The sequence below is a fragment of the Salmo trutta genome, chromosome 12, assembly GCF_901001165.1.
Source record: "Salmo trutta chromosome 12, fSalTru1.1, whole genome shotgun sequence".
NCBI lineage: Eukaryota > Metazoa > Chordata > Actinopteri > Salmoniformes > Salmonidae > Salmo > Salmo trutta.
Window position 1 is genome coordinate 67069955 of NC_042968.1, and position 26781 is coordinate 67096735.

The 26781-nt window shown below is 42.9% G+C and overlaps 1 protein-coding gene across 1 annotated transcript in view; it reads right to left on the reverse strand.

Annotated features, from left to right (window-relative positions):
* The window catches only part of LOC115204021 (transmembrane protein 132D-like), a 188308-nt gene that overhangs the window by 110237 nt on the left and 51290 nt on the right, over positions 1-26781 (reverse strand). Inside the window, exon 3 of the mRNA XM_029769235.1 lies at positions 8542-8685. Within this exon, the coding sequence (XP_029625095.1) occupies positions 8542-8685 (144 nt within the window). The remainder of the gene's footprint in view (positions 1-8541; positions 8686-26781) is intronic.

Sequence of the window (26781 nt, forward strand, 5' to 3'; positions counted from 1 at the left end):
TATAGGCAACAATATACACAGGAAATGTCAATAAAGGATGTTTCCCCCCTTTAATTTCCATTTACTGCATTCACAGCTTATACATTTTTTGGTATTTACATCCATTCTGCAAATTACCCAACAATATCTGGATACAGCAGGGATCGCTGTGTTGGAGAGTCATCCGAGGCAATATTCATTGACAGAAAAATTGGAGAGGGGTTTGATATCCAGCCCTTTCCAGTTTATAAGGAGACAATCAGCCTTACACTGTTGATGCCACTGCACCAAAGCTCAACTCACCCTGCCAAAGAAAACAGCCAATCAATGTTGAGGCGAGCCTTTAACCACAAGGCCATTGGAACCACATTTACTGCTGTGAATTAGAGCTAAATTAAACGTCCCTCAATGCAATCTCATTCCAATGACGACTGGAAGTGACGTGCGTCAACCGGGCGTATGGATGCAGAGATGTTAATGAACAATAGCCAGTTAATCATAATGGCCCCATAACGCAGATGGCCTAAGCTGATGGGATCAAAACAAAAACCACTGATTTATTTACGGAACCTGTCATCATTGATGGAAATTCTCAAAATGTATTATATCTCCCTCTGTGATACCGCCACGTCCCACTCAGAATATCCCCGGCCTCCTCACCCAACCTGCTCTCAGAGCATTTTGCATTATTCATATTATATGTTACGAATTTGCAAAACTTATGATATGTTATGAATTCTAGCTAGGTGGCTAAAGTTAGCTTGCTGGCTAACGTTAGCTAGGCTATGGGTAGGGATAGGGGTTAGGGTTAAGGTTAGGGATAAGTTTAGGAGTTAGGTTAAAGGGTTTAGGGTTAGGGGAAGGGTTAGCTAACATGCTAAGTGGTTGCAAAGTAGCTTAAAAGTTGTAAGTACAGCTCTGACACACACACAGCCATGCCACCAGGGTTTTTTTCACAGTTACCAAATCCAGAACAAATTCAAGAAAGCGTAAAGTATTATATAGAGACATTATTACATGGAACTCCTTTCCTTCACATATTTCTCAAATGAACAGCAGACCTGGTTTAAAAAAAACAGACAAAGTAACACCTCACCGCACAATGCCTCTCCCCTATTTCACCTAGATATTTTGTGTTTATGTATTGATACAGTATGTAGGCTATGTGTGCCGTTTTTAAATTTACGTAGTTCTGTCCTTGAGCTGTTCTTGTATATTCATGTTCTGTAATATGTCATGTTTCATGTTTTGTGTGGGGACCCCAGGAAGAGTAGCTGCTGCTTTCGCAACAATACCAAAAACTTGAGATGCAGACCGGGTCTTGGCTCAGCTGGCAGTAGGATTGTTGTTTAACTAGTTGGTGACAGCAGAAGCCCAGCGGGTCGCCACTTAAACCCTGGTAGACATTCATTTCTCTTGACTCACTCTGTCAGAGACCCTTGGCCAGTTTCAGTTCAGAAGCTTCACAATCTCTGTTTATCAGAAGGAGCACCACTAGCGCTGCTGGGGAGTTTCGTCCACAGAAATGTTGGAGATGATGGTACAGGGGGCTGGTCCTGTGTGATTAGGGACTCCAGCTGGCCTTGGGAAACTTATACCATCCATAACCTCACCCAGCTCTGGATCCTTTGCACTTCATTAAATACAGCAACATGGTGCTGATTAACTCGTGAAGATAGACTCCATACTATCTCAGGGAGATGGTTCCTCCTTGAAGGAAGGCCATGTAATCAGTCATTTAGCTCTTCTCAATGAAGATGACAGCAAGGGAGTCTTCCATCTGCAGAAATCTCAATGACGGATTTCTCTGTTTCTCTATTGCTCATAAATACGCCAGGGGCACTCTAGGAACGTTTGCATATGAAGGTGAAAAGAAGCTGAGAAAGAACCTTCTAAAACCAATGCCCATCCTGTCAAGCAACTCATGCTAAAAAGCAAAAGGAAGAAGAAATGAAAGTATCAACAAGTGAATGTACTTCCTAAAATACTTAATTCACAGCATGCTAGTGATGGTGGCTGTGATGAGCTACACTATATATACAAAGTATGTGGACACCCCTTCAAATGAATGGATTCAGCTATTTCAGCCACACCTGTTGCTGACAGGTGTATAAAATTGAGCACAGAGCCATGCAATCTCCATAGACAAACATTGGCAGTAGAAAGGTCACGTGTGGCTGAGTTGGTAGAGCATGGCACTTGCAACGTCAGGGTTGTGGGTTTGATTCACACGGGGGACCAGCACGAACAAATGTAAAAATGTATGCACTCACTACTGTAAGTCGCTCTGGATAAGACCTTCTGCTAAATGACTAGAATGAATGTAGAATGAATGGCCTTAGTGAAGAGCTTTCGATGTGGCACCGTCATGGGATGCCACCTTTCTAACAAATCAGTTCGTCAAATTTGTGCCCTGCTAGAGCTGCCCCGGTCAACTGTAAGTGCTGTTATTGTGAAGTGGAGCTGGAAGCAACGTCAGCACAAGAACTGTTTGTCGGGAGCGTTATGAAATGGGTTTCCATGGCCGAGCAGCCGCACACAAGTCTAAAATCACCATGCGCAATACCAAGCGTCGGCTGGAGTGGTGTAAGGTTGGTTTTCATGGTTCAGGTTTAATTCCAGTGAAGGGAAATCTTAAAGCTACAGCATACAATGACATTCTAGAAGATTCTGTGCTTCCAACTTTGTGGCAACAGTTTGGGGAAGGCCCGTTCCTGTTTCAGAATGACAATTCCCCAGTGCACAAAGCGAGGTCCATACAGAAATGGTTTGTCAAGATCGGTGTGGAAGAACTTAACTGGGCTGCACAAAACCCTGACCTCAACCCCATCGAACACCTTTGGGATGAATTGGAATGCTGACTGCGAGCCAGGCCTAATTGCCCAACATCAGTGCCTGACCTCACTAATGCACTTGTGGCTGAATGGAAGCAAGTCCCTGAAGCAATGTTCCAACATCTAGTGAAAAGCCTTTCCAGAAGAGTGGAGGCAGTTATAGCAGCAAAGGGGGACCAACTCCATATTAATGCCCATTATTTTTGGAGTGAGATGTTCGCCGAGCAGGTGTCCACATACTTTTGGTTATTCCTTCACTCTCCCCCTCAACCTTCCCTCCCCGCTCTATTCTCTCTCTCTCTCCCTCGATCTCTCTCTCTCCAGCAGGGGGATGTGGAGGTGGGTCCTGTGTCCTTGGCAGATTAATGAGGTGGAGAAGCAGAGGTAAGAGTCTAGGTCAGCACGTGGTCACCCAGGGGTCAGCAGCCTCATTAACCCTGTCCAGACAGCCCTGTTTAATGGACTGCACCAACAGGGAGTGTGTGTGGGGGTACTCAAAGTAACCAGGTGGACATATAAGTAATTGGAGTGCTGATGCTGTTTGTGACGGTGCATGTAAAAGCTGTAGTTAATATGAATGCTGAGGCTAGGACTTGACTGAGAATGACAAAGACTGAGAATGCTCTATTTCTCAGTTTCCTATAAACAGTATAGGATTCCCACAGGATGTAAGAAACCTTCCATCTATCAAATAGACTTCTGATGTGTGGGGTTGTGTGTGGGGGACACATTCTTCATTCACTAGGCTACAAACATCCTCAGGTATTCTACAGGTTTGTGTTGTGGCTATACCTGAAAGGGGTCCAGCCAAAAACCAGAGCGATATGATAATACATGCAGACCATGGAAATGTGAGTTTGACACTCAACAGATGTTGCTTTACAAATAGGACTAAAAGACTGCAGTGGTGTGCTCTGTTTCTTTAAGAGAGCATATAGGGAAGTCACCGAAAATATAATAAATGTACACATAAGGATAAAGGATTGATGAGATGTGCTCTGAGAGTATAGGGCCCTATGAGAAATAGAATAAATGGGGTAGGCACAGGTGATTACGTGGCAAATTTTCTCTGGTCCCACAAGCTAATGAGACATTTAGAGATGGATCGACTTCGGGAGAGAGAGAGACAGAAAGCAGGAAAATGGCAAGGGAGGGAAAAAAGAAGTGAAATCAAAAAATGTTTAAATCTAAAAACAGTAGCAGAGGTCAAACCTGTCTTTAGCCAAAACTAAAACAAAGGTGACATCAAAGGTAGTCGTCATGTGAACAGATCAACAACAAATGAAAAGACAGCTCAATCTAATCCCTCTTGCTAATCGTCAATGAGGAGAAGAAAGAGAAAAAGAAAGTGAGAGTATCATACATGGTGTTAAAATGAGACTCTGATGGGGCTTTGCGAGTCGTCAGAGCCAGCTGAGAGATTAGGCAGGCCCATTGAGTCCAGGATTAGACACAGGCTACATAGCCCTGTGAGGATCTCACTTCAAGCCCTCTCACAGCATGAAGAATCAATAAAGAGAGAAAGCACTGAATGTATCTAGGCATATAATAGTATATTGACGGTGCTGTTCGACGTAATGCACATCACACTGTTGAATTGAGAGTCTGACTGTGGGGCTGTGTGGGTTATGTGAGTAATATAACAAGAGAAAATAATGTGTTTTATATTAAATAAGGACATCTCTGAAGAAATAATGAATGCACACCGCTTAACGAAACACAGATATAATAATCAATCGCACATCGTGGAAAAATCCGTTGGACATTCTTACACTTAAATGTACTTCACTTCTAAGAATCAATTGGTTATAAGGATCTAATCATCTGCAAATTATGTCATTTTAGTAGGAGAAGGGAGCTGTACATCTGTAGGCTTACACACTCTTTAACATTTATATATTCCTGAAATAACTATATTTTCCTTCGACGCTCTTTGTGGTTTGACTGGTTGTGTGATGAGGGTACAGGGTGCAGGGTGGTCTGCAGGCGAAGGCCTGTGATTGGTGGAGGATTGCGTGAAGTATTGTGTGTGGCACAGCAGCTTCCACCTGGAGGAACTGATCCTTTCATTTCACACACAGTTCAAGAGGAATATGAAAAAACACCACAGAGAAGAATGAAATAGAATAGGAGAAAAAGAGAGAAAAATGAGAGAACAAGAGAAGGTGGATGAGAGAGAGACTTTTAGGGAAAAAAGAAAGAGTGATGCAGGAAAATATAGAAACAAAATGACAGGGGAAAGGAGCGTTTTGGGGACCACAGAGAGACTGAGCGAAAAAGGAAATTTGCAGTAGAAAAAGACTGGAATGTTCTGGATCTTTTTCTCCTCTGTGATAGTAAACTAATCTCCGCTGATAGAGACAGAGAAACATGGTGACTTTAAAGTTCATGGTGGAAATCTCTACAGCACACGTAAAAGTATGTGGACACCTGCTCATCAAACATCTCATTCCAATATCATGGGCATTAATATGGAGTTGGTCCCCCCTTTGATGCTATAACAGCCTCCACTCTTCTGGGAAGGCTTTCCACTAGATGTTGGAACATTGCTGCGCGGACTTTCTTCCATTCAGCCACAAGAGCATTAGTGAGGTCAGGCAATGATCATGGGCGATTAGCCCTGGCTAACAATTGGCATTCCAATTCATCCCAAAGGTGTTCAATGGGGTTGAGGTCAGGACTTTGTGCAGACCAGTCAAGATCTTCCAAACCGATCCCGACAAACCATTTCTGTATGGACCTCGCTTTGTACACAGGGGCATTGTCATGCTCAAACAGGAGAGGACCTTCCCCAAACTGTTGCCACAAAGTTGGTAGCACAGAACCGTCTAGAATGTCATTGTATGCTGTAGCGTTAAGATTTCTGTTCACTGGAACTAAGGAGCCTAGCCCGAACCATGAAAAACATTGTGCTGCAATTGAGGACAAACAATTTTTCCACGCTAAGCGCTTCAGGACTCGGCGGTCCCATTCTGTGAGTTTGTGTGGCCTACAACTTTGCGGCTGAGCAGTTGTTGCCCCTACAGTTTCCATTTCACAATAACACCACTTACAATTGACGGGGCGGCTCTAGCAGGGCAGAAATTTGACAAACTGACTTGTTGGAAAGGTGAGCTCTTCACTGAGCTCTTCAGTAAGGCCATTCTACTGCCAATGTTTGTCTATGGAGATTGCATGGCTGTGTGCTAAATTTTAGACACCTGTCAGCAACAGGTATGGCTGAAATTGCCGAATCCACTAATTTGAAGGGGTGTCCACATACGTTTGTATATATAGTGTACATTGGTTGTTCCTCTTTTAATCTGCCTCCTGACATGGTTTCATTTTATGATGTCTTTCATTATCTGTCTGTCATATGTCAATGTTTATCGCTCCATAAACATGTCCGTTTATGATAAAGTAGTAAACGTTTGGTACACTGTCCATGGTCCTGAAAGGTGGATTAGGCCTACTCTTTTTAATTTCTAATTTTCTCTCCTCATTTCCCTTTTTTCTATTTCTGTCCTTTTTCTTTCACACACACACACACACACACACACACACACACACACACACACACACACCACACACACACACACACCTCTGTGTATTACACGTTTGGGTGACCAACAATTGATTCCCATTAAAAATCCTATTTTCCCTTGACCCTAACCCTAAGCCTAATCCTAACCTTAACCCCAAACCCCTAAACCTAACCCCTAAACCTAATCCCTATGCCTAAAATTAAAAAAAAAAAAACATTTTTAGGACCGGCCAACTGTTCTCACGTGTCCCAATTCTCTTTGGTTAACTTTACTTGTGAGGACTTCTGGTCCTCACAAGTATAGTAAAACAAAAACACTAACACAAACCATGGGAGTACGGTAGCAGAGAAATCTGGTCATCTACAGCACAAGTAAGAAAAAGCGGTGATTTCTTAGGGATCTCATTAGCGTCAACGTGGGAGAAAATACAGAAATTAGACCTGAAATACAGCAACTCGTTAGAGAGACTGTGTCCCCCCTGGGAACCTGCATCACATACAGTACAGTACTTCCTGTTACACAGCGGCTAATTTATAAATCATGGTATTTTAATGATCTCTGCTTTGCCTAGGTAAATTACCTCATTTTAGGGGTACAGGTTACCTGATGAATTCTGGGGCCCTGGCTATACCTTGGCTGTACCAGTTTGAATGTCACCGCTGATGATAGAGGGTTATGGACGAAGGGTGACCTTTCTGTGTCCTCAAGCACTCAAAGAGGAAGGGTCATGCGGATCAGGAACATATATGCTTATAACTAGCTACATTACTGTGTGTGGTTTCAGGCAGGCTGTTATAAACAACAACCTTCTCTTGGGAGAACTATGGAAACCGTAATAGTTATACGAAGTCTAACAGAGATGTGCTTTAGGTCTAAACATTTCCTTACCCATTCGATGCAAGTTAAGAGTAATTTGCAGTGCCCAAACCGAATAACTTATGTCGCTCGACAGGAAATTCAATTTAGAAGCACAGTAAAAACAACAAAATAATATATATCTTCTTTAGACATCTCCCTGCACAATGCGCTTTCAATGAGGAGAGTGAAAAACTATCTAATAATCTAATTGTATTTGAATATAACTTGTACAGAGGTCCACAGGCAAGGAGCCAAGCTTTGTTGATGTTCATATGTTTCCTCTCCTCGAGCACAAGAAAGCTTTGCTTTGAATTGTACACTCTTAGAAAAAAAGGTGCTATCTAGAACCGAAAAGGGTTCTTTAGCTGTCCCCATAGGATAACACTTTGAAGACCCCTTTTTGGTTCCAAGTAGAACCCTTTTGGTTCCATGTAGAACCCTTTTGGATTGCATGTAGAAACCTCTCCACAGAGGGTTCTACATGGAACCCAAAAGAGTTCTACCTGGAACCAAAAATGGTTCTATCTGGATCCAAAAAGGGTTCTTCTATGGGGACAGCCAAAGAGGCCTTTTGGAACCATTTGTTCTAAGAGTGCAGGGGAGAGGGATGGTAATACGAGACACATAAGTGTGGATGAGGTGTCAGAGAGATGGACATGATGGCCTGTGTGTGGAGTAACAGTTAGAGCATTAGACGTTGGACTGGTGGATTAGAGTTTGGCTCTATTCAGGGTCTTAGAGGTAACACATCCCTGTTCATGGTTTAATTGAGATTAGATCAAATGCCTTTAGAGTAAACCAAGCAGAAACTGCATAACAAATACATCTGATTGGCTAAGATCAACCGTTTCAACCCTCACAGCCTGATTAAAAACAGCCTGTCGTAGTAGTATTCTTTGTTCTATCATCAAACAGTCCCGTGCTTCTTCCAGTCCCACACGTTGGGCCCTTGAGTAAGACACTCAAGCTGAGTTGTTTCGGAAAGAGCCCCACTGTATAAATGGAAATTGAGTCCAAAGGGAGCCAAGTGCACTAAAGTTTAGCTCTGAAGTTCAGTGGCTCAGTAGTGAAATTGTTATCATTAATGAGTGGTCCCTTCGGGGGGGAGGGGCTGTGGGGCTGTAACAACAGCATTGTTATTCATGAACATAATTGCTGAGCCTGCAGAGTTAGCAGCATACCAGGACATTTGCTTAGCCCATAAGACATAATTAGGGCCCTGAGTTTTTCCGGACCACATGGCCTGACCAGGAAAAACTCCTGTTCCCACCAACAATCCATGCTATTACGGAATGTCTAATCTCAATTAATAGGTATTAATCTGACAAGAACCAGGCGCCACTGACCTCTGACCGAAGGTGTTCTCATTGCGGTGACAGTGGAGAGTGACGACCCTGTGCCCCTCGCTCCTCACGTCCTGACTCACCGTCCACAGGACTGGGTTACTGGCCCGCGCCCCCAGGAACGCCACGCCATCCTTCAACTTCACCCTGGAGAGAGAGAGGTCAGAGGTCAGACAACAGCATTAATAGGCCTGATTACTATGTGTGCATCCTAAATGGCCCTGGTCAAAAGTAGTGCACTATATAGGAAATAGGGTGACATGTCTTTAATGTGATGTCACTGGTCTAGCATCCTTGGCTATGTGTATGTACTGCATTGTACATAGATTGATCCAGGTCCATTCTGATCCAGATACAGATTCCATACCATGGGTATTGAACAAGAGTTCCCAAAGTCTTACATACAGAAAGAGTTCACAGTTCACCACAGGAGAATTGGCTCTGAATAAAGCCAAGCCTCACAGTCTACTGTTTGCTAGGCTACGAGAAAATGGGATTTGCAGCAAACAAATTTAACACAAACAGATGGCATGTCGGCTGTTTAAAACAATAAAGACGTTGGATGAACTTTGAATGAAATTTCAAGGAACACATTGCGGAACTATAATAAGCAGTTCAAAACAAGCCAGGAACACTACTTAAACCCAATACAACAGGAATTGAATAACCTGTGTCCATGTTGACTTCCAAAGGTAGAAACAGGTGCAGTCTATTATGTAAATTCCTCCACACCTGTGGTTTTAAAGGAGCAATCAGAAGTTGCTATATCAATTTTTGGACTCATTAATGAATAATATATATTTGTTTACCTTTATTTAACTAGGCAAGTCAGTTAAGAACAAATTCTTATTTTCAGTGACAGCCTAGGAACAGTGGGTTAACTTCCTTGTTCAGGAGCAGAAGGACAGATTTTTACCTTGTCGGCTCAAGGATTCAATCTTGCAACCTTTCGGTTACTAGTCCAATGCTCTAACCACTAGCCTACCAGCCGCCACATGTACCCATTGATTCTTGAAGAATATAACTCATCCATCAGAACCCAAAATATAACATTGGTTAACTCCAATGTTTGTAAACAAAGTAAATGTAAACAAACATTACATAACCTCAAAACATGGTTAAAATGATCATATTGATATCCATAGCTCTGTCTATGAATTTGAGAGTGGTTACATTTCTCCAGCCCTACCCTCAGCTTTTTACCGAAACAGGGGCGGAGATTATGCTTCGTTATTGTTTCTACTGCTGATTGTCGCTTTAAAGAGTATTCAGACCAGAGCTGCCCACTCTCATTTTGATCTGTGCTGTTACCCATGGATAAGGCTGGGAGGCTGGATAGGTTACTCTAACCTGCTCTTGTTCTCCATTCTAATGCATGTCTATTTTATTTTATTTTATTCTCTGCCTTGTCAAAGGAAATTGCACTGATGTGTCTAAGCGGCTCTCCCTACGTTTTTCCATCATGACAAATTGCCCTGCTGTTACACAAATTAATCAGTGTCTTTAAATAAAAAATGAAAAAGAGTAAAGAAGAGATACAATAGAACGACATTGAGGGAAATTGTTACAAGGTAAAACGGAATTTAAAAAAAGATTGAAAAATCACTGTACACTGGGAAGAAGCTGGTAGCAGGGAGAATTTCTCAGATAAAAAATAATATATATAACAAAAATCGAGGAGCAGATTGTCCTCGTTGCACCCCTGAAAACCGCAAAGGACTTCTAACGCACGAGAAAGTTCAGACATTACGGTGGATAATGACGTGACAAACCGCGCTCGGACCAAAGGGAGAGAGGGCGGCACACATCTCCCGACTCGGACCGGCTTCTCCTTTGATCTTATCAGGCAGTTGCAGCTAGCAGTAATAACTGGGCTGTGTTCAGTGTGGAGCTCCTGACGAACCCAGATAAAGGCCAGCTGCAGCCGACGCCACTGCCGAGGTGGCTGAGGTGTTAGCTCTCTGTATGGGCTTCCCAAATGGCACCCTATTACCTATTGAGTGCGCACATTTTGACCAGGACCCATAAGGCTATGGTCAAAAGTCGTGACCTATGTAGGGAATAGGGTGCCATTTGAGACACATCTCTGTGTTCCTTCTCAAACTGTGTGGAGCTCCACTCTGTAATGACTCCATCCTGAAGACACACGGGAAGACAATTAGTTCATAAACAAATCGACAGCCCGCATCTATAGGGTTCAGATATTGAACATCAAACTTCAGTTTCAGATGAACGAGGCACAACAGATAATAAGCCCATACGACCGACTCTCTCTCTCTCTCTCTCTCTCAATTCAGTTTTCAATTTAAGGGGCTTTATTGGCATGGGAAACACATGATTATATTTCCAAAGCAAGTGATATAGATAATAAACAAAAGTGAAATAAACAACAGTAAACATTACACTCACAGAAGTTCCAAATGAATAAAGACATTTCAAATGTCATATTATGTCTATATACAGTGTCGTAACAATATGCAAATAGTTAAAATACAAAATGGAAAATAAATAAGCATAAATATAGGTTGTATTTACAATGGTGTTTGTGGTCTCTCTCAGGCAGTGCACTTCTCTCGATGCTTCTCTTTTCTCTCCATTTCCACCCGCTCTCTCTCTCATCTATCCATCCGACATGCAAACTCCAGCAGCACGGCCAGCAGAAAACAAGCATCAGGGGTAAATTAAGAAAGGGCATGTTTTAAATGAGATTGGTTTGGCTAATATGATTTCTGGGGAGAGGGAGAGAGGAGATGCAATAAAGGAAAGCAATTTAAAGAGTAGACCCACTTTCCCATGCATCAGCACATGAAGCAGCCTCATTAATTCCACAGCAACCTGTGCATCAGTTAGATGAGTATTTACAGATGTGATGAGGGTGTCAGTAGAGACTAGGAGAGAGGCTGATCTCTCTCTGATGGATGTTCACGACAGACACGCCAAGGCTATCAGTGGTCAAACAGCACGTCAACATGCCCGCTCCACGCCTAATGAAATACGGACATGCATTGATATTAATGACTTTCAGAAAACAGGAAATTAAACATGAGAAATATGAATGGCCTGCCGTTAGGACTAGTGAGATTGATGTACTGGTGTGTTTAAATCATTTGGGAAAGCTATGTACATCATTGATATACAGTAGCCTACGTCTGACACATTGCATACACACAACACGCACACACACACACACACACACACACACACAGAGAGACACACACACACACACACAACACACGCACACACACACACACACAGAGACACACACACACACACACACACACACACACACACAGACACAGACAGAGCTGCATGTACCATTATCAGCTCCGGGCACAGATTACCCCAGCTCCCACAAATGGCTTTTAATTGGTGGAAAAGACTGAGCCAGGGTATAACACAGAGTATGAGTTCACAATAATATACAAAAACAGGAAACATAAGAGCGGGAGGAAAGTGGCCTGAAATATCCATTGAAAGGTTGCTGGACCGAATTCCCCGAGCTGAAGGTAAAAATCTGTCGTTCTGCCCCTGAACAAGGCAGTTAACCCACTGTTCCTCGGTAGGTCGCCATTGTAAATAAGAATTTGTTCTTAACTGACTTGCCTAGTTAAACAAAGGTTAAATAAAAAAATGTAAAAAATCTGTCGCCCAGCAATTTCAGCTGACAATAACACCTAATTTCATTATACTGAAACATGACATTTCCATTATAACATTTATAGGATACTGCAAATAATAATACATTTCTACCAAATGATTAGACACTGTCACATAAAAAGACAGCACACGTTTGGTTCCCATGGTAATGACTGGAGAGAAGAGTTGGCTGAGACAAAGAATTGGCAGTAGAGAGGGGGGAGGGCCAGAGAGCAAAGTGGTGATGGGCCCAGTTGAGAATTCAAATGGAAGCTTATATAAAGATCTTGGTGGTGAGGGCTGGGCAGGGAGGACGGCTTGATGTAAAGGCAGTCTGAGTGGAATGGAAAGCTTGCTGGCTCCCTGCACCGGACCAGCCTGATTGGATAAGACAGGACCTGTCTGAGGTTAGACAATGTGAAGGCCCGGGAAGACAGAGACAATTGGCTAGATTTAAAGGAGGGTCCTTCTAACTGTACTCCACCACACACAACAACATATACATTACAAGTGGGTTGTTTGCCCATGGTAGAAGTGGTCAGAAAGTTTTTGGACCTGAATGCCATTTAGGAGATAGAGGTGCATTTTGCATATCCCACCCTACCCTGAGTCATCCATGTCTTCATCACTGAAAAATATAAATGGTTGAGTTTAATATCATTTGAAAGCTCACAAACAGGGTTGTGATTTTGTTTTAGATTCTAATGTTTTTTTAATAAAACCAATGTCATGTTTGAACCTTTAATGTCAATTATAAAAAAATGCGTAAACTCTGATTTTTTTCATCTTCATATAGAGTATGTTGAAGCTTAGACCCTATGTTACATCATCTTAGCTGTTTGTGTTGAGACAACATGCTTTTAAATACAGGGTGGGTGTCATGTTTTAGCTGATAAATGCACACACACACACCTTTGTGTCTATATAATAGAGCTAGCATACTGGGGGAGTGAGCCCTGGGACAAAGCTAACCTTTTGGGAAGATAAATGAAAGTTAGAACCCTCCTACTGATATCAGGCAGTACAAAGACGCTATGCACCTTCTTAAGCTTCATACGTCACACACTGGACCTATCAAAGACAAAGTAACCACAAAAAAGCACATGTGAACCTGCCTCGGAGATTCATTAACATCAGCGTAAAACTTCCAGAGATCACCTCCTGTGCAATTACCGTAATGATCAACACGTGAGATCTTAGCAATGGTGATTCTTCTGTCACGTCTGCTCCCGCTCTTCCCTCCCCCTGGCGCTTGAGGGCGCCAGGATGCCCTGCATTACGCACACCTGCCTTCCCTCGTCACGCGCATCAGCGTTATTGGACTCACCTGGACTCACTTATCACCTGTTCATTTCCTCCCCTATATTTGTCAGTTCCCCAGCTCTGTTCCCCACTGCTGCATTGTATTGTTTTTGTCTTTAGTATTAGTTCGCTGACGCTGTTCCTGTCTCGTTTTATGTCCATCTTTATTAAATGTTTTACTCCCCATACCTGCTTCGTTTCTCCAGCGTCATCTCATGTGACATCTTCAGCCTAATTTGAACTACAACAGATACTACCTCAGCGGATTCAACTCAACTTACTCCACGATAATAAATTGATTCAATATTTGATTAATGAAATACCATAACAAACAGGAGGAGCAACACCTTTTCTTCATTTAAGACATGGGCACTCTTGTCAAGTTGCTGCATACCCTCCATTTCCCCCATCCATCCAGTAATTGATACAGATCGGGCTAACAGTCTCACATGGAGTCAGACCAATACAGCAGCACCTGTCTTATGCAGCTCATCAATACTTTAGTGATTTTGTCTCTGCGTGAACACTGCCTCTGTGAACCAGCGGTAGCAGAAGGGCTGTTAAACACAGCCAAGACTTAGTGTTCTCAGCAGGTGAGGATGTACTTGCTCCCCATGTCCCAGATACTCAAAAAGCCACAACAATGCTGCAGTCAGTCAAGCCTCTGAGTCAGACAGTCAATAAAGCTCCGTCAACAGAATTCATTCAGTCACTTATCATTCGTGCAGTATGTCAGGGTGACATCTGGGGAGCGTGTACTGTGCAGGGCTAAGTCAATTGTAAGATATGATGAGGATTAGGACTAACGATGGGGAGCTGCTAGTCTGCTGCTCCTCTGACTTCCTTCCCTTTATGTGTCAATAGTTAGGCTGGCCCACTATGGCTCAGTCACTGTGACATTGGAACATGGGAAGTGTGTGTTAATGGCTAGAGAGAGCCCTCTTCCACCAGGGGTTCCAGACAGCCACTCAACCCACTGACATGTTATCTGGTTCCTGCTTAGTAAAACCACTTACACTCCATTTACTGGAAGATACACTGTGATGAAGATCCTCTGCTAAATCACTGGATGGAATTGTCATGGGGGTTTGTCCATCAAATTGACCGGTCTATCTTTAAATGTTTACTCTTTTATGGAATGTGACTTACAATATGTATTAGCTTTTTTATTCTTTCATTCCAGTCTCTATAGCAGTCATGCTTAAACTATGCTCTCTATCATATAATGTCACATAAGCTTATTACATAACACAAAAAAAGGCTTCTGTTTCAATTCATGTAAGACTAAGCTAAGAAGAGACAGCTCACAGTGGTTGATGTCAGTAGCTCACAGTGGTTGATGTCAGTAGCTCACAGTGGTTGATGTCAGTAGCTCACAGTGGTTGATGTCAGTAGCTCACAGTGGTTGATGTCAGTGGTTGATGTCAGTAGCTCACAGTGGTTGATGTCAGTAGCTCACAGTGGTTGATGTCAGTAGCTCACAGTGGTTGATGTCAGTAGCTCCCAGTGGTTGATGTCAGTAGCTCCCAGTGGTTGATGTCAGTAGCTCCCAGTGGTTGATGTCAGTAGCTCACAGTGGTTGATGTCAGTGGTTGATGTCAGTAGCTCACAGTGGTTGATGTCAGTAGCTCACAGTGGTTGATGTCAGTAGCTCACAGTGGTTGATGTCAGTAGCTCACAGTGGTTGATGTCAGTAGCTCACAGTGGTTGATGTCAGTGGTTGATGTCAGTAGCTCACAGTGGTTGATGTCAGTAGCTCACAGTGGTTGATGTCAGTATCTCACAGTGGTTGATGTCAGTATCTCACAGTGGTTGATGTCAGTAGCTCCCAGTGGTTGATGTCAGTAGCTCCCAGTGGTTGATGTCAGTAGCTCCCAATGGTTGATGTCAGTAGCTCACAGTGGTTGATGTCAGTGGTTGATGTCAGTAGCTCACAGTGGTTGATGTCAGTAGCTCACAGTGGTTGATGTCAGTAGCTCCCAGTGGTTGATGTCAGTAGCTCACAGTGGTTGATGTCAGTGGTTGATGTCAGTAGCTCACAGTGGTTGATGTCAGTAGCTCACAGTGGTTGATGTCAGTATCTCACAGTGGTTGATGTCAGTAGCTCACAGTGGTTGATGTCAGTGGTTGATGTCAGTAGCTCACAGTGGTTGATGTCAGTAGCTCACAGTGGTTGATGTCAGTAGCTCACAGTGGTTGATGTCAGTAGCTCACAGTGGTTGATGTCAGTAGCTCCCAGTGGTTGATGTCAGTAGCTCCCAGTGGTTGATGTCAGTAGCTCACAGTGGTTGATGTCAGTGGTTGATGTCAGTAGCTCACAGTGGTTGATGTCAGTAGCTCACAGTGGTTGATGTCAGTAGCTCACAGTGGTTGATGTCAGTAGCTCACAGTGGTTGATGTCAGTGGTTGATGTCAGTAGCTCACAGTGGTTGATGTCAGTAGCTCACAGTGGTTGATGTCAGTATCTCACAGTGGTTGATGTCAGTAGCTCCCAGTGGTTGATGTCAGTAGCTCCCAGTGGTTGATGTCAGTAGCTCCCAGTGGTTGATGTCAGTAGCTCACAGTGGTTGATGTCAGTGGTTGATGTCAGTAGCTCACAGTGGTTGATGTCAGTAGCTCACAGTGGTTGATGTCAGTAGCTCACAGTGGTTGATGTCAGTAGCTCACAGTGGTTGATGTCAGTGGTTGATGTCAGTAGCTCACAGTGGTTGATGTCAGTAGCTCACAGTGGTTGATGTCAGTATCTCACAGTGGTTGATGTCAGTAGCTCACAGTGGTTGATGTCAGTGGTTGATGTCAGTAGCTCCCAGTGGTTGATGTCAGTAGCTCACAGTGGTTGATGTCAGTAGCTCCCAGTGGTTGATGTCAGTAGCTCCCAGTGGTTGATGTCAGTAGCTCCCAGTGGTTGATGTCAGTAGGTCACAGTGGTTGGTGTCAGTAGGTCACAGTGGTTGGTGTCAGTAGCTCACAGTGGTTGATGTCAGTAGCTCACAGTGGTTGATGTCAGTAGGTCACAGTGGTTGGTGTCAGTAGCTCACAGTGGTTGATGTCAGTAGCTCACAGTGGTTGATGTCAGTGCCTGTATGAGGATATATCCTATAGGAGGCCACTGTTGATTCTTATGAAGGTTCCGTACTGTAAACTGTTGTCCGTAATTTCATAGGATCTTTATAACCTGTTTGACATTAACCTTTTTATGCAAGTAAAGTACATGATAAAACATGTAATGACAGGCCTGATAGAAACAGAAATTTTTTGGAGTAAACTTTCCAAATGTCGACAAAACCAAATATGCCAGACAAGGAGGGATTATGCAAGAAATGTCGGTGGAAACGCTTTTATGTGCAAAATATTGATTTAATAACCATTATATCAAAGTAAACATGGCAGTCACGCGATGACGTGTGTGTTCTTCCCACTTCAACTCGTCAGGAAAGCATGCAATTTATTAGGATACAGTTGAAATAAGTTAAATAAATATGCACATCACAGCTTGATGCTCCTTTCCAATAAATATTGAGGGTCTTATTCTGATGACATGATGATCGATGCTTCACTGCCGTTTGACAAATAATTCTAATCTTGCTCTTTTGTCAATAATAATCTCATCATGTAGACTAGCCTAGACTGTATCTGCTAGCTATTGGCTAAGGTGCACATGCAATAACAGAGTGGGAATATTCGCTATATAACGCAACAAGCCACAGCCTTTTATCCGCCACAAGTCAATTTGATGGAAACACATATTTGGAAAATGTGCATATTGTTTTAATGCGGATTTTAGAATAGTAGCATGAAAATCAGTCGCCAATTGAAAGGAAACCTATCTTGTGACTGACAAGTGACTGACAAGTAGTCAACGGACTCAGTAGTCACGGATTCCCGGCCACGGCCGGCTGTGACACAGTCTGGGATCAAATCAGAGGCTGTAGTGGCGCCTCAGCACTGCGATGCAGTGACTTAGACCGCAACTCAGTCGGGAGGCTTGTAGCTTTCTTTTCTGTTGCAAGACGTTTTTCTATGACATGAACTAATAAATGGTAAACGCGTTTGGTGCTGCTGCTTTCAAAGTGCTTGTAACGATGTATGCTGAGAGTCGGAAAGCAAGTCAGGGAGTGAATACATTTAATTAATAAATAAATGAACAAAACAAGATACACAAACAGCAAACCGACATGAAACAGGTACAATGACGACTAGGGAAGAAAGCAAAGGGAGTGACATATAAAGGGCAGGTAATCAAGGAGGTGATGGAGTCCAGGTTAGTGTCATTATGCGCTTAAAAGGTGTGCACCCTAACGAGCAGCCTGGTGACCTAGAAGCCAGAGAGGGAGCACACGTGACAGTGGTGTGGCGGCACCAGCAAGATTGAAAAGTACTGGGGCAAATTCTGTCCCGCCACACGTTTTCTGACAGCTCTGTCATTTATTCTAAAAAGCTAGATACACCCATTTTAAATTACCAGAAGGAAAATGTTTCAAAATACATGACACTAGCAGCTGAATCCCATTACCGCACAGCAAGAAACGTTGAGTTATTTTCACAACCCAATAGATTTATGGCTGTAGGGTCATTTTGTTGGATTATTTTCCAAATGCTGGGTTGTTTTCGTAGTGACAACGGGTTGGGTACAAGGTACATTTGTAATAAAAACCCAACGAACGGACGCTGGGTGACATCAAATCTGTGCAAAACCCATTGGCACTTGTTGTGCCACTAGACAGCGAAAATAGGTATGTTAACCTTTATCTATTGTAATTTAAATGAGCAAATTTTTTGTTAGACACCTCAATTGTTATTTCATATAATTTTGGTGACTTCACAGTAATTGCTATACAGCTAGCCAAATCAATACAACATTTAGCAAGATAGCATGCTTAGCTAACATTAAAATCTCCCTACTTTATATCTCATAGCTGCACTCTTGTCACAATTTTTTTATGAAATTGGCCTATGTTGTCTTTATAACCTGTTATTGTTTTATTGTTACAGCCACTTACTGTGTGCAGGACAACAGATTGGAAAATTGTCACGTCCTGACCATAGAAAGCTTTTATTTCTATGGTGGAGTAGGTCAGGGCGTGACTGGGGGGTTAGTCTAGTTTATTATTTCTATGTGGGGTTCTAGGTTTGTTTTTCTATGTTGGTGATTGTGTATGATTCCCAATTAGAGGCAGCTGGTAATCGGTGTCTCTAATTGGGGATCATACCTAAGTAGCATGTTTTCCACCTGTGGGTGATGGGATATTGTATTTTGAGTAAGTGTATGTAGCACCTCTGTAGTCACGTTTCGTTTATTCTTTATTGTTTTTGTATTTTGCTTAGTTTCACATTATAATAAATATGTGGAACGCTGCTCACGCTGCGCCTTGGTCTGATCATTCCAACGAACGTGACAAAAATCTGTTCCCGATTTAAAATAATTACTGCCAAGGTGAGTCTAGCTCAGAAACCAGCTAGCTAGCTATACTGTGTAAAAATATAAACACAACATGTAAATGATTGGTCCCATGTTTCTGGAGCTGAAATAAAAGATCCCAGAAATGTTCCATTCGAATGTTGAATGTTAATTTCTCTACCATAAGCTGCCTCCGACATCGTTTTAGAGAATTTGGTAGTATGCCCAACCGGCCTCACAACCGCACACCACGTGTAACCACGCCAGCCCAGGACCTCCACATCCGGCTTCTTCACCTGTGGGATCGTCTGAGACCAGCCACCTGGACAGCTGATGAAACTGAAGAGTATTTCTGTCTGTAATAAAGCCCTTTTGTGGGGAAAAACTCATTCTGATTGTCTGGGTCTGGCTACCCAGTGGGCTCATGACTGCGCCCCTGCCCAGTCATGTGAAATCCATAGATTAGGGCCTAATTCATTTATTTCAATTGGCTGATTTCCTTATAGGAACTGGTACTCAGTATGTTGCTTTTATATTTTTGTTCAGTATAGGTCTATAGGTTTTAAAATGTATTAATTGCACTCCATTGGTTGTTATTGCATTGAAATGTATTAATTGCTTTGGTTTTTATTGCATTGGTTCTTTTGTGGTCAACATCTTGACCATGTTCTGTTATAATATCCACCCGGCACAGCCAGAAGAGGACTGGCCACCCCTCATAGCCTGGTTCCTCTCTAGGTTTCTTCCTAGGTTTTTGGCCTTTCTAGGGAGTTTTTCCTAGGGAGTTTTTCCTAGCCACCGTGCTTCTTTCACATGCATTGCTTGCTGTTTGGGGTTTTAGGCTGGGTTTCTGTACAGCACTTTGAGATTTCAGCTGATATACGAAGGGCTATATAAATACATCTGATTTGATTTTGTTGCCTTGACTCTTTCTTACATCTGATAAAGCTCTTCAGGTAGCCAAGGAGGGTACTGAGTGCTTGAGATTTCCTCCTATAACTCATCCCATTCCTCAACAACTTCATCACCAGACTGCTGTACTGACTGCTGACATTGCTGACAGGTTAGGACAGACAGAGACCTTTCATCTCTCTCTCTTCACTCTTAGCTAATGTTTAAAAATCTTTGTTTTTTTTTCAAATACAGCGGTGACCTGTGACTATGAGTGATGGAGTGTCATCGGGCGTGAGTTGTTGTCTTCCATAGGGTGAGAAAAGGGCAAGTGACCTCGCAGGGGATGCTGAAACCCTTCTAATGGTAAGATGCTGTGAAGAATATACTAGGCCTATCATAATTATGCGTTTGACATCATACTTTATTAATTCCTTATGGAAATTGACATATTGTACAAATATCCTGATCCGATATGTTTTCCTGATCACTTCCATCATTTGAGATTTGTTTGAAATGTTGTTTTCCCCTATAGACCCATTTGGCGATGTGGCCCTGAAGGTGATTCCTGGCACACTGCCTCCATCGTCATACAGAATGGATGGGGAAATGATACGACCCTAAAACAACCTGTAAGTATACAGGCATTACTGTAATATGAACATTTCTACAATGCAGTTCACCTGTACTGTCAGTGCAGCAGAGAAATGCCCTCATCCAGATGACAAAGACATTTCTAACAGACCTGCTAAACCTTCTTTGTTTTTACTTTTAATGTTGGAACCAACAAGCAGTAGCCTACCTCCAGCAGGCAGAGCCAATAAACATTTGTCCACCAGCTCAGGGACAAGCTACACAGCTCACAGCCCTGTGTAATGTTCAATGTCATTTTATTTACTGGACACTTGCTGGACCTTTTGAAACAGTGTATTTGTCTTGTTCTAACTTTTTTTTTTTACTTCCCATGAGTTAGGGATAGGGAGGGTGATGAGTGAGAGTGAGGTATCAATGGTAATGTGTTTAAAATGTAAACTTATTAAATACAACTATTGAATATTAATAATCACATTGAAATTCCATGACAAATCAGGTATATTATCATTCCTAATCTAAATATATATTTTTTAATGAATGATAAATAACAAAATAAACTAATTAATATAATAATATAGATTGGTTATTAAAAACATCTATTGGGTTATAGTTAACCCAACTCAATCATCAAGTTTGCTGACAACACAACAGTGGTAGGCCTGATTACCAACAACGACGAGAAGAGGGTAGAGTCCTGGAGAAGTGGTGCCAGGAAAATAACCTCTCCTTCAACAAAACGAAGGAGCTGATCCTGGACTACAGGAGACAGAAGAGGGAGCACGCTGACTATCGTCATTGACGGGGCCGCAGTGGATATGGTCACGTCACTTAAGGCCTGATATGGTCTCTCCACACTGACACCGTGGGGGAAGAAGGCGTGTAAGAAATTCGGCCTCCTCCCCTAAGACCCTCACAAACTTCTACAGATGCACCATTGAGAGCATTCTGTTGGGATGCATAACCTCACCACCCTCAACCGCATGACTCTCCAGAGGGTGGTGTGGTGGGATGTTGCCTGCCCTCCAGGACATTTACACCACTCAGTATCAAGGGAAGGCCAAAAAGATAATTATTAAGGACCTCAGTTACTCGAGCCACGGACTGTTCACTTGGCTACCGTCTGAAAGACAGACAGTACAGGTGCATCAGAGTCGGGACCAAGAGACTGAAAGACAGCATCTGTTGAACCGCAATCACTAGCAGTCTACCAGGTTATGCACACTCACTCACACAAAACACACACCATGTACTTACAAACACATGCACATACATACATACACACACACACAGTCTTGTACAACACACAATTCAGTCCCAATTCAGTAGATTTACCCTAACCAGAAAACCTAACCTGAACCCTAACCCTAAATCTAACCCTAGCTCCTAACCCTAAAACTAACCCTAGCTCTTAACCCTAACACTAATTCTAACCTTAACCCTAAACCCCCTAGGAATAGCATTTGACCTTGTGGGGACCAACAAAATGTTCCCAGTTGGTCCAATTTTTGTTTATTTACTAATCTTGTGGGGACTTCTGGTTCCCACAAGTATAGTTAAACACATCCACACACACACATTTTAAATACTTTATTTTATAAACCAATCAAATGTACATTAAAGAGGAATCAAACATTTCAAAGGTACCTGTATGCATGGCACTCAAGGATACCGAAAGCATCTCCTTCTCCAAACAGCTAGGCTGCCCACGACAGCTGAAACAGAGCAGTACCTAGCCAACTGCTTTGCCCTAGTTTTTGTCAGGCTCGCAATCTGGAGGCCACGCACTGCAAGCCTGTGTACGTGGCCGAGACTGCCAAATATCAGCGCCACCAGCTTGCACCTACACCCGAGGCTGTCCAAGCATGCCACGAGGGGCTGGCACTTAAGCAAACACACACACAGCCAACGCTGCTGTCCCATGTATTAGAGTAGGTATTCCCAAACTGGGGTGTACGCGCAATGCCGTCGGGGGAATGCCAAATAGAAATGTGATTCACATTGAAAAAAAAATAAAAAAATAGAGACACATACCAGCTCTACTGGTACTGTAGTACTGCTACTACCAGCAGTACTACACCTGCACCTGTCGACGACGCAACTTGTTCTGCTTCCACGAGCACATCCAATGCTAGCATCAGTAATTCTATATTTGTTGTTAGCCCAGCTAGCATGGACACTGACAGTTGTGAATTTGATGCAGCCAAAGAGCTACTGCCCCCTTACCCGGGAAAGCACCGAATAACAGACAGGGACGTTGGACCATCGAAGAGGTGCAAATATGATGAGAACTACATTGATTTGGGGTTCACTTATTTGGGAGTAGTGTCTTTCCTCAGCCACAGTGTGTTATATGTGCAAAAGTACTATCTCACAACTCAATGAAACCTTCCCTTTTGTGCAGACATTTAGAAACAAAACATGGCAATTTGAAAAATAAGCCACAGGAGTTTTTTGAGTGAGAATTAAGACGACTTTCGAGTAATAAGACATGTATAAAACCAACAGATACCATTAATAAGAAGGGGCTAGAAGAGTCTTATATGGTGAGCTACCGAGTGGCTAGGACAGGCAAGCCCCATGCTATTGTGAAGGACTTAATTACTCCTGCTGCCGCGGATATGGCTGGGACAATGCTGGGGGAAAAGGCCCAAACAACAATACAGACAATGCCTTCAAAAAACAACACTGTTTCACGACGCATCAATGACATGGTAGGAGATGTTTCGAAACAATTACTGCTTCGCATACAGTACAAGCCACTGAATTCTATGCGTTACAGCTGGATGAGTCAACAGACGTGGCAGGCCCAGCTCCTGCTATATGTCCATTGCGTTTATGGGGGGACAATTAAGAAAGACATCCTCTTCTGCAAACCAATGGAAACCAGGACAACAGGAGAGGATATTTTTAAGGTACTGGACAACTTTGTGACATCAAATGGTCTTTGGTGGTCAAGATGTGTTGGTATCTGTACTGATGGCGCAAAAGCCATGACAGGGAGACATAGTGGAGTGGTGACGCGGGTGTAAGCAGTTGTTCCCGACGCCACTGGGTTACACTGCAGCATCCACTGAGAGGCTCTTGCTGCCTGAATGCCTGACAGCTTGAAAGACGTTTAGGACACTACAGTGAAAATGGTTACCTTTGTTAAAGCAAGGCCCCTGAACTCTCGTGTATTTTCTGCACTGTGCAATGAGATGGGCAGTGACCATGTAACGCTTTTACAACATACAGAAGTGCGCTGGTTATCAAGGCGCGAAGTATTGACACGTTTTTTTTTAATTGAGAGACGAGCTTAAAGTTTTCTTTGCTGACCAGAATTTTCACTTGTCTGACCGCTTGCATGATGACAAGTTTCATTCACGACTGGCCTATCTGGGTGATGTTTTTCCTCGCCTGAATGATCTGAATCTAGGATTACAGGGACTCTCCGCAACTATATTCAATGTGCGGGACACAATTGAGGCTATGATTAAGAAGTTGGAGCTCTTCTCTCTCTGCATTAACAAGGACAACACACAAGCCTTTCCATCATTGTATGATTTTTGTGTGCAAATTAACTCAAGCTTACGGACAATGTCAAATGTGAGATAGCGAAGCACCTGAGTGAGTTGGGTGAGCAATTACGCAGGTACTTTCCCGAAACGGATGACACAAACAACTGGATTTATTATCCCTTTCATGCCCTTCCTCCAGTCCACTTACCGATATCTGAACAAGAGAGCCTCATCGAAATTGAAACAAATGGTTTTGTGAAAAGTGAATTTAATCAGAAGCCACTGCCAGATTTCTGGATTGGGCTGAGACCAGAGTATCCTGCCTTGGCAAATTGTGCCGTTAAGACACTGATGCCCTTTGCAATCACGGACCTATGTGAGAGTGGATTCTCGGCTCTCACTAGCATGAAAACTAAATACAGGCACAGACTGTGTGTGGAAAATGATTTAAGACTGAGACTCTCTCCAATACAACCCAGCATTGCAGAGTTATGTGCATCCTTTCAAGCACACCCCTCTCATTAACCTGTGGTGAGTTATTCACCATTTTTGATGAACAAATAAAGTTTTATATGTAAGATGGTTAAATAAAGAGCAAAATTATTGATTATTATTATTTGTGCCCTGGTCCTATAAAAGCTCTTTGTCACTTCCCATGAGCCGGGTTATGACAACAACTCACACTCATTCTTATGTTAAAATAAATGTATCGTATAGTGTGTGTGTGGCAGGCTTACAATGATAGCAAAAAAACAGAGCTGACCCTGGTGCTAGAGGGGTATGTAACTGGAGGTTGAATGTTTGAAGGGGTATGAAACTATAAAAGTTTGGGAACCACTGCTCTAGTACATCTACTGATGTACATATCATTCTTAGTATATCTTGTGTAAATTCATCCGGTGTACATACGTGTAGATTGCATTATATACAGTGCTATTTGGGTTATTCATTTGATTCATTCCAACATTTCTTGATATCTCTTATTTTTGTATGTATTATTTGTGTACTTGTTTGACATTTTACTGCATCGTTAGGAACTAGTAACACAAGCATTTCGCTGCACACGCTATAACGTCTGCTAAACTGTGTAAACTGATTTGATATAATTACATAACCCAATGCGGGGTTAAAAAAAATCTAGTCAATGCGTTGGGTTAAAATAGATTCTATAATGACCCATGGTTGGTTTACCGGTACCAATTTGTTTTTAGTGAGCAGCTAAACATCCTCTCCTGTTTCTGGCTCTAGCAAATTCCCTCCCTTCCTTCCCTCCTCCCTACCCCTCCCCTCTGCAGCTCTCCACAGCGCTGAATAACCCCATTACCTGTGGGCAAAACTGAATTAGAGAATAACCAATGACAGCCGAGCGCGGCCGCCTCTGTTCAGATAAATAAATAAGGTGAACCGGTGTGTGTGCTGTCTTGTCCAGAGTCAATTAAATCCTAAGAGCTGTAGCCTAGCCGCCTACCTAGTAGAGGGAGTGTGGAGGAGTAGACACGGCCAGATGTGAGGATAAGGGGAGCTAATTTAATTAATGAGTTGGATGCTGTTCTTTTCATTATCAAGCCTAGTTAAACATACTGGGGCATGACAACACGGAAAATGGGAAAGGAGATTAACACTGTCAGATTCACAGTCCTCACCAGACTAAGCTAATCTCCAGCCAAGCGTAGTGCGTTCTACTGCCTCTCTCTTTTTCCTCTCTCTGACTCTCCATCTGTCTCTGTTTCTTTCTCTCTCTCACCCACTCCCTCTCAGCGTCAGATTTCCTTCATTCAAACCTATTTCTTCTTCTTTTCTCTCTTCTCTGCCACTCTCTCCCTGTCATTTTTCCCTTTCTCGTGTCTCTCTATTCTATCTTCCTTAGTCCCTCTCCATCCCACTCACCTTCAACCAATCTCTCTCACCTCCCTCTCTCCTGCCTCTTTCTTCATTCCCTCTCTATATGCTGAAACAATGAGCCGTAAGCAACATTGATCTGAGAGAGAAAGTGATATGAGTTTGCTCTGAACCCAAATCAACTGAGCTATTCCAAGCCAAAACTAGGCCAACCAAGATATACTAGTGATATTAAGCTTAACAGACCAGCTTTACCTGGCTATGTCTATGTTCTAACTAGTGTGTAGTGCCATGGTGCCTGAATACGACATTGAACAAATCCTCATTCTACTGATCACCTGAGAAAATCAATATCTGCTCTGCACTAAATATGGTTAGTATATCTAGGAGATGGAGGGTTGTGAGGGCCTACTGTTGAGGGGAGGATGATCAAGTTGAGTACTACTTAGTATTTTAACTTTGAGTGGATGGATGGTATTGAGTGGTCCTTAATGGAGGAGATGCTGAGTGTCACCAATTTCCACCACTCCCCCTCCTACAATCACCTTGATTTACCCAAGGGACTGCATAAGCCTTCCCTGTAGCTCAGTTGGTAGAGCGTGGTGTTTGCAACACCAGGGTTGTGGGTTCGATTCCCACGGGGGGCCAGCACAGAAAAAAAAAAGTATGATATGTATGAAATTGTATGAAATGTATGCATTCACTACTGTAAGTCGCTCTGGATAAGAGCGTCTGCTAAATGACTAAAAATGTAAAAAATGTAAATGTAAATGCATAATACTATTGCCCCGTACTCTGCTGTAAGCCTATGACACACATAGGCCTACTATCCCCCATGCTGGTTATGGCTACGCCACAGAAGGTTGGTGGCACCTTAATTGGGGAGGACGGGCTCGTGGTAATGGCTGGAGCGGAATAGGTGGAATGGTATCAAATACATCAAACACATGGTTTTCATGTGTTTGATGTCATTCCATTTACTCCGTTCCAGCCATTATTATGAGCCGTCCTCCCCTGAGCAGCCTCCACTAGGCTACACACCTTGCTCCTTTCTGCAGGTTTGCTTGAAAAGTATTGCACTAAAAG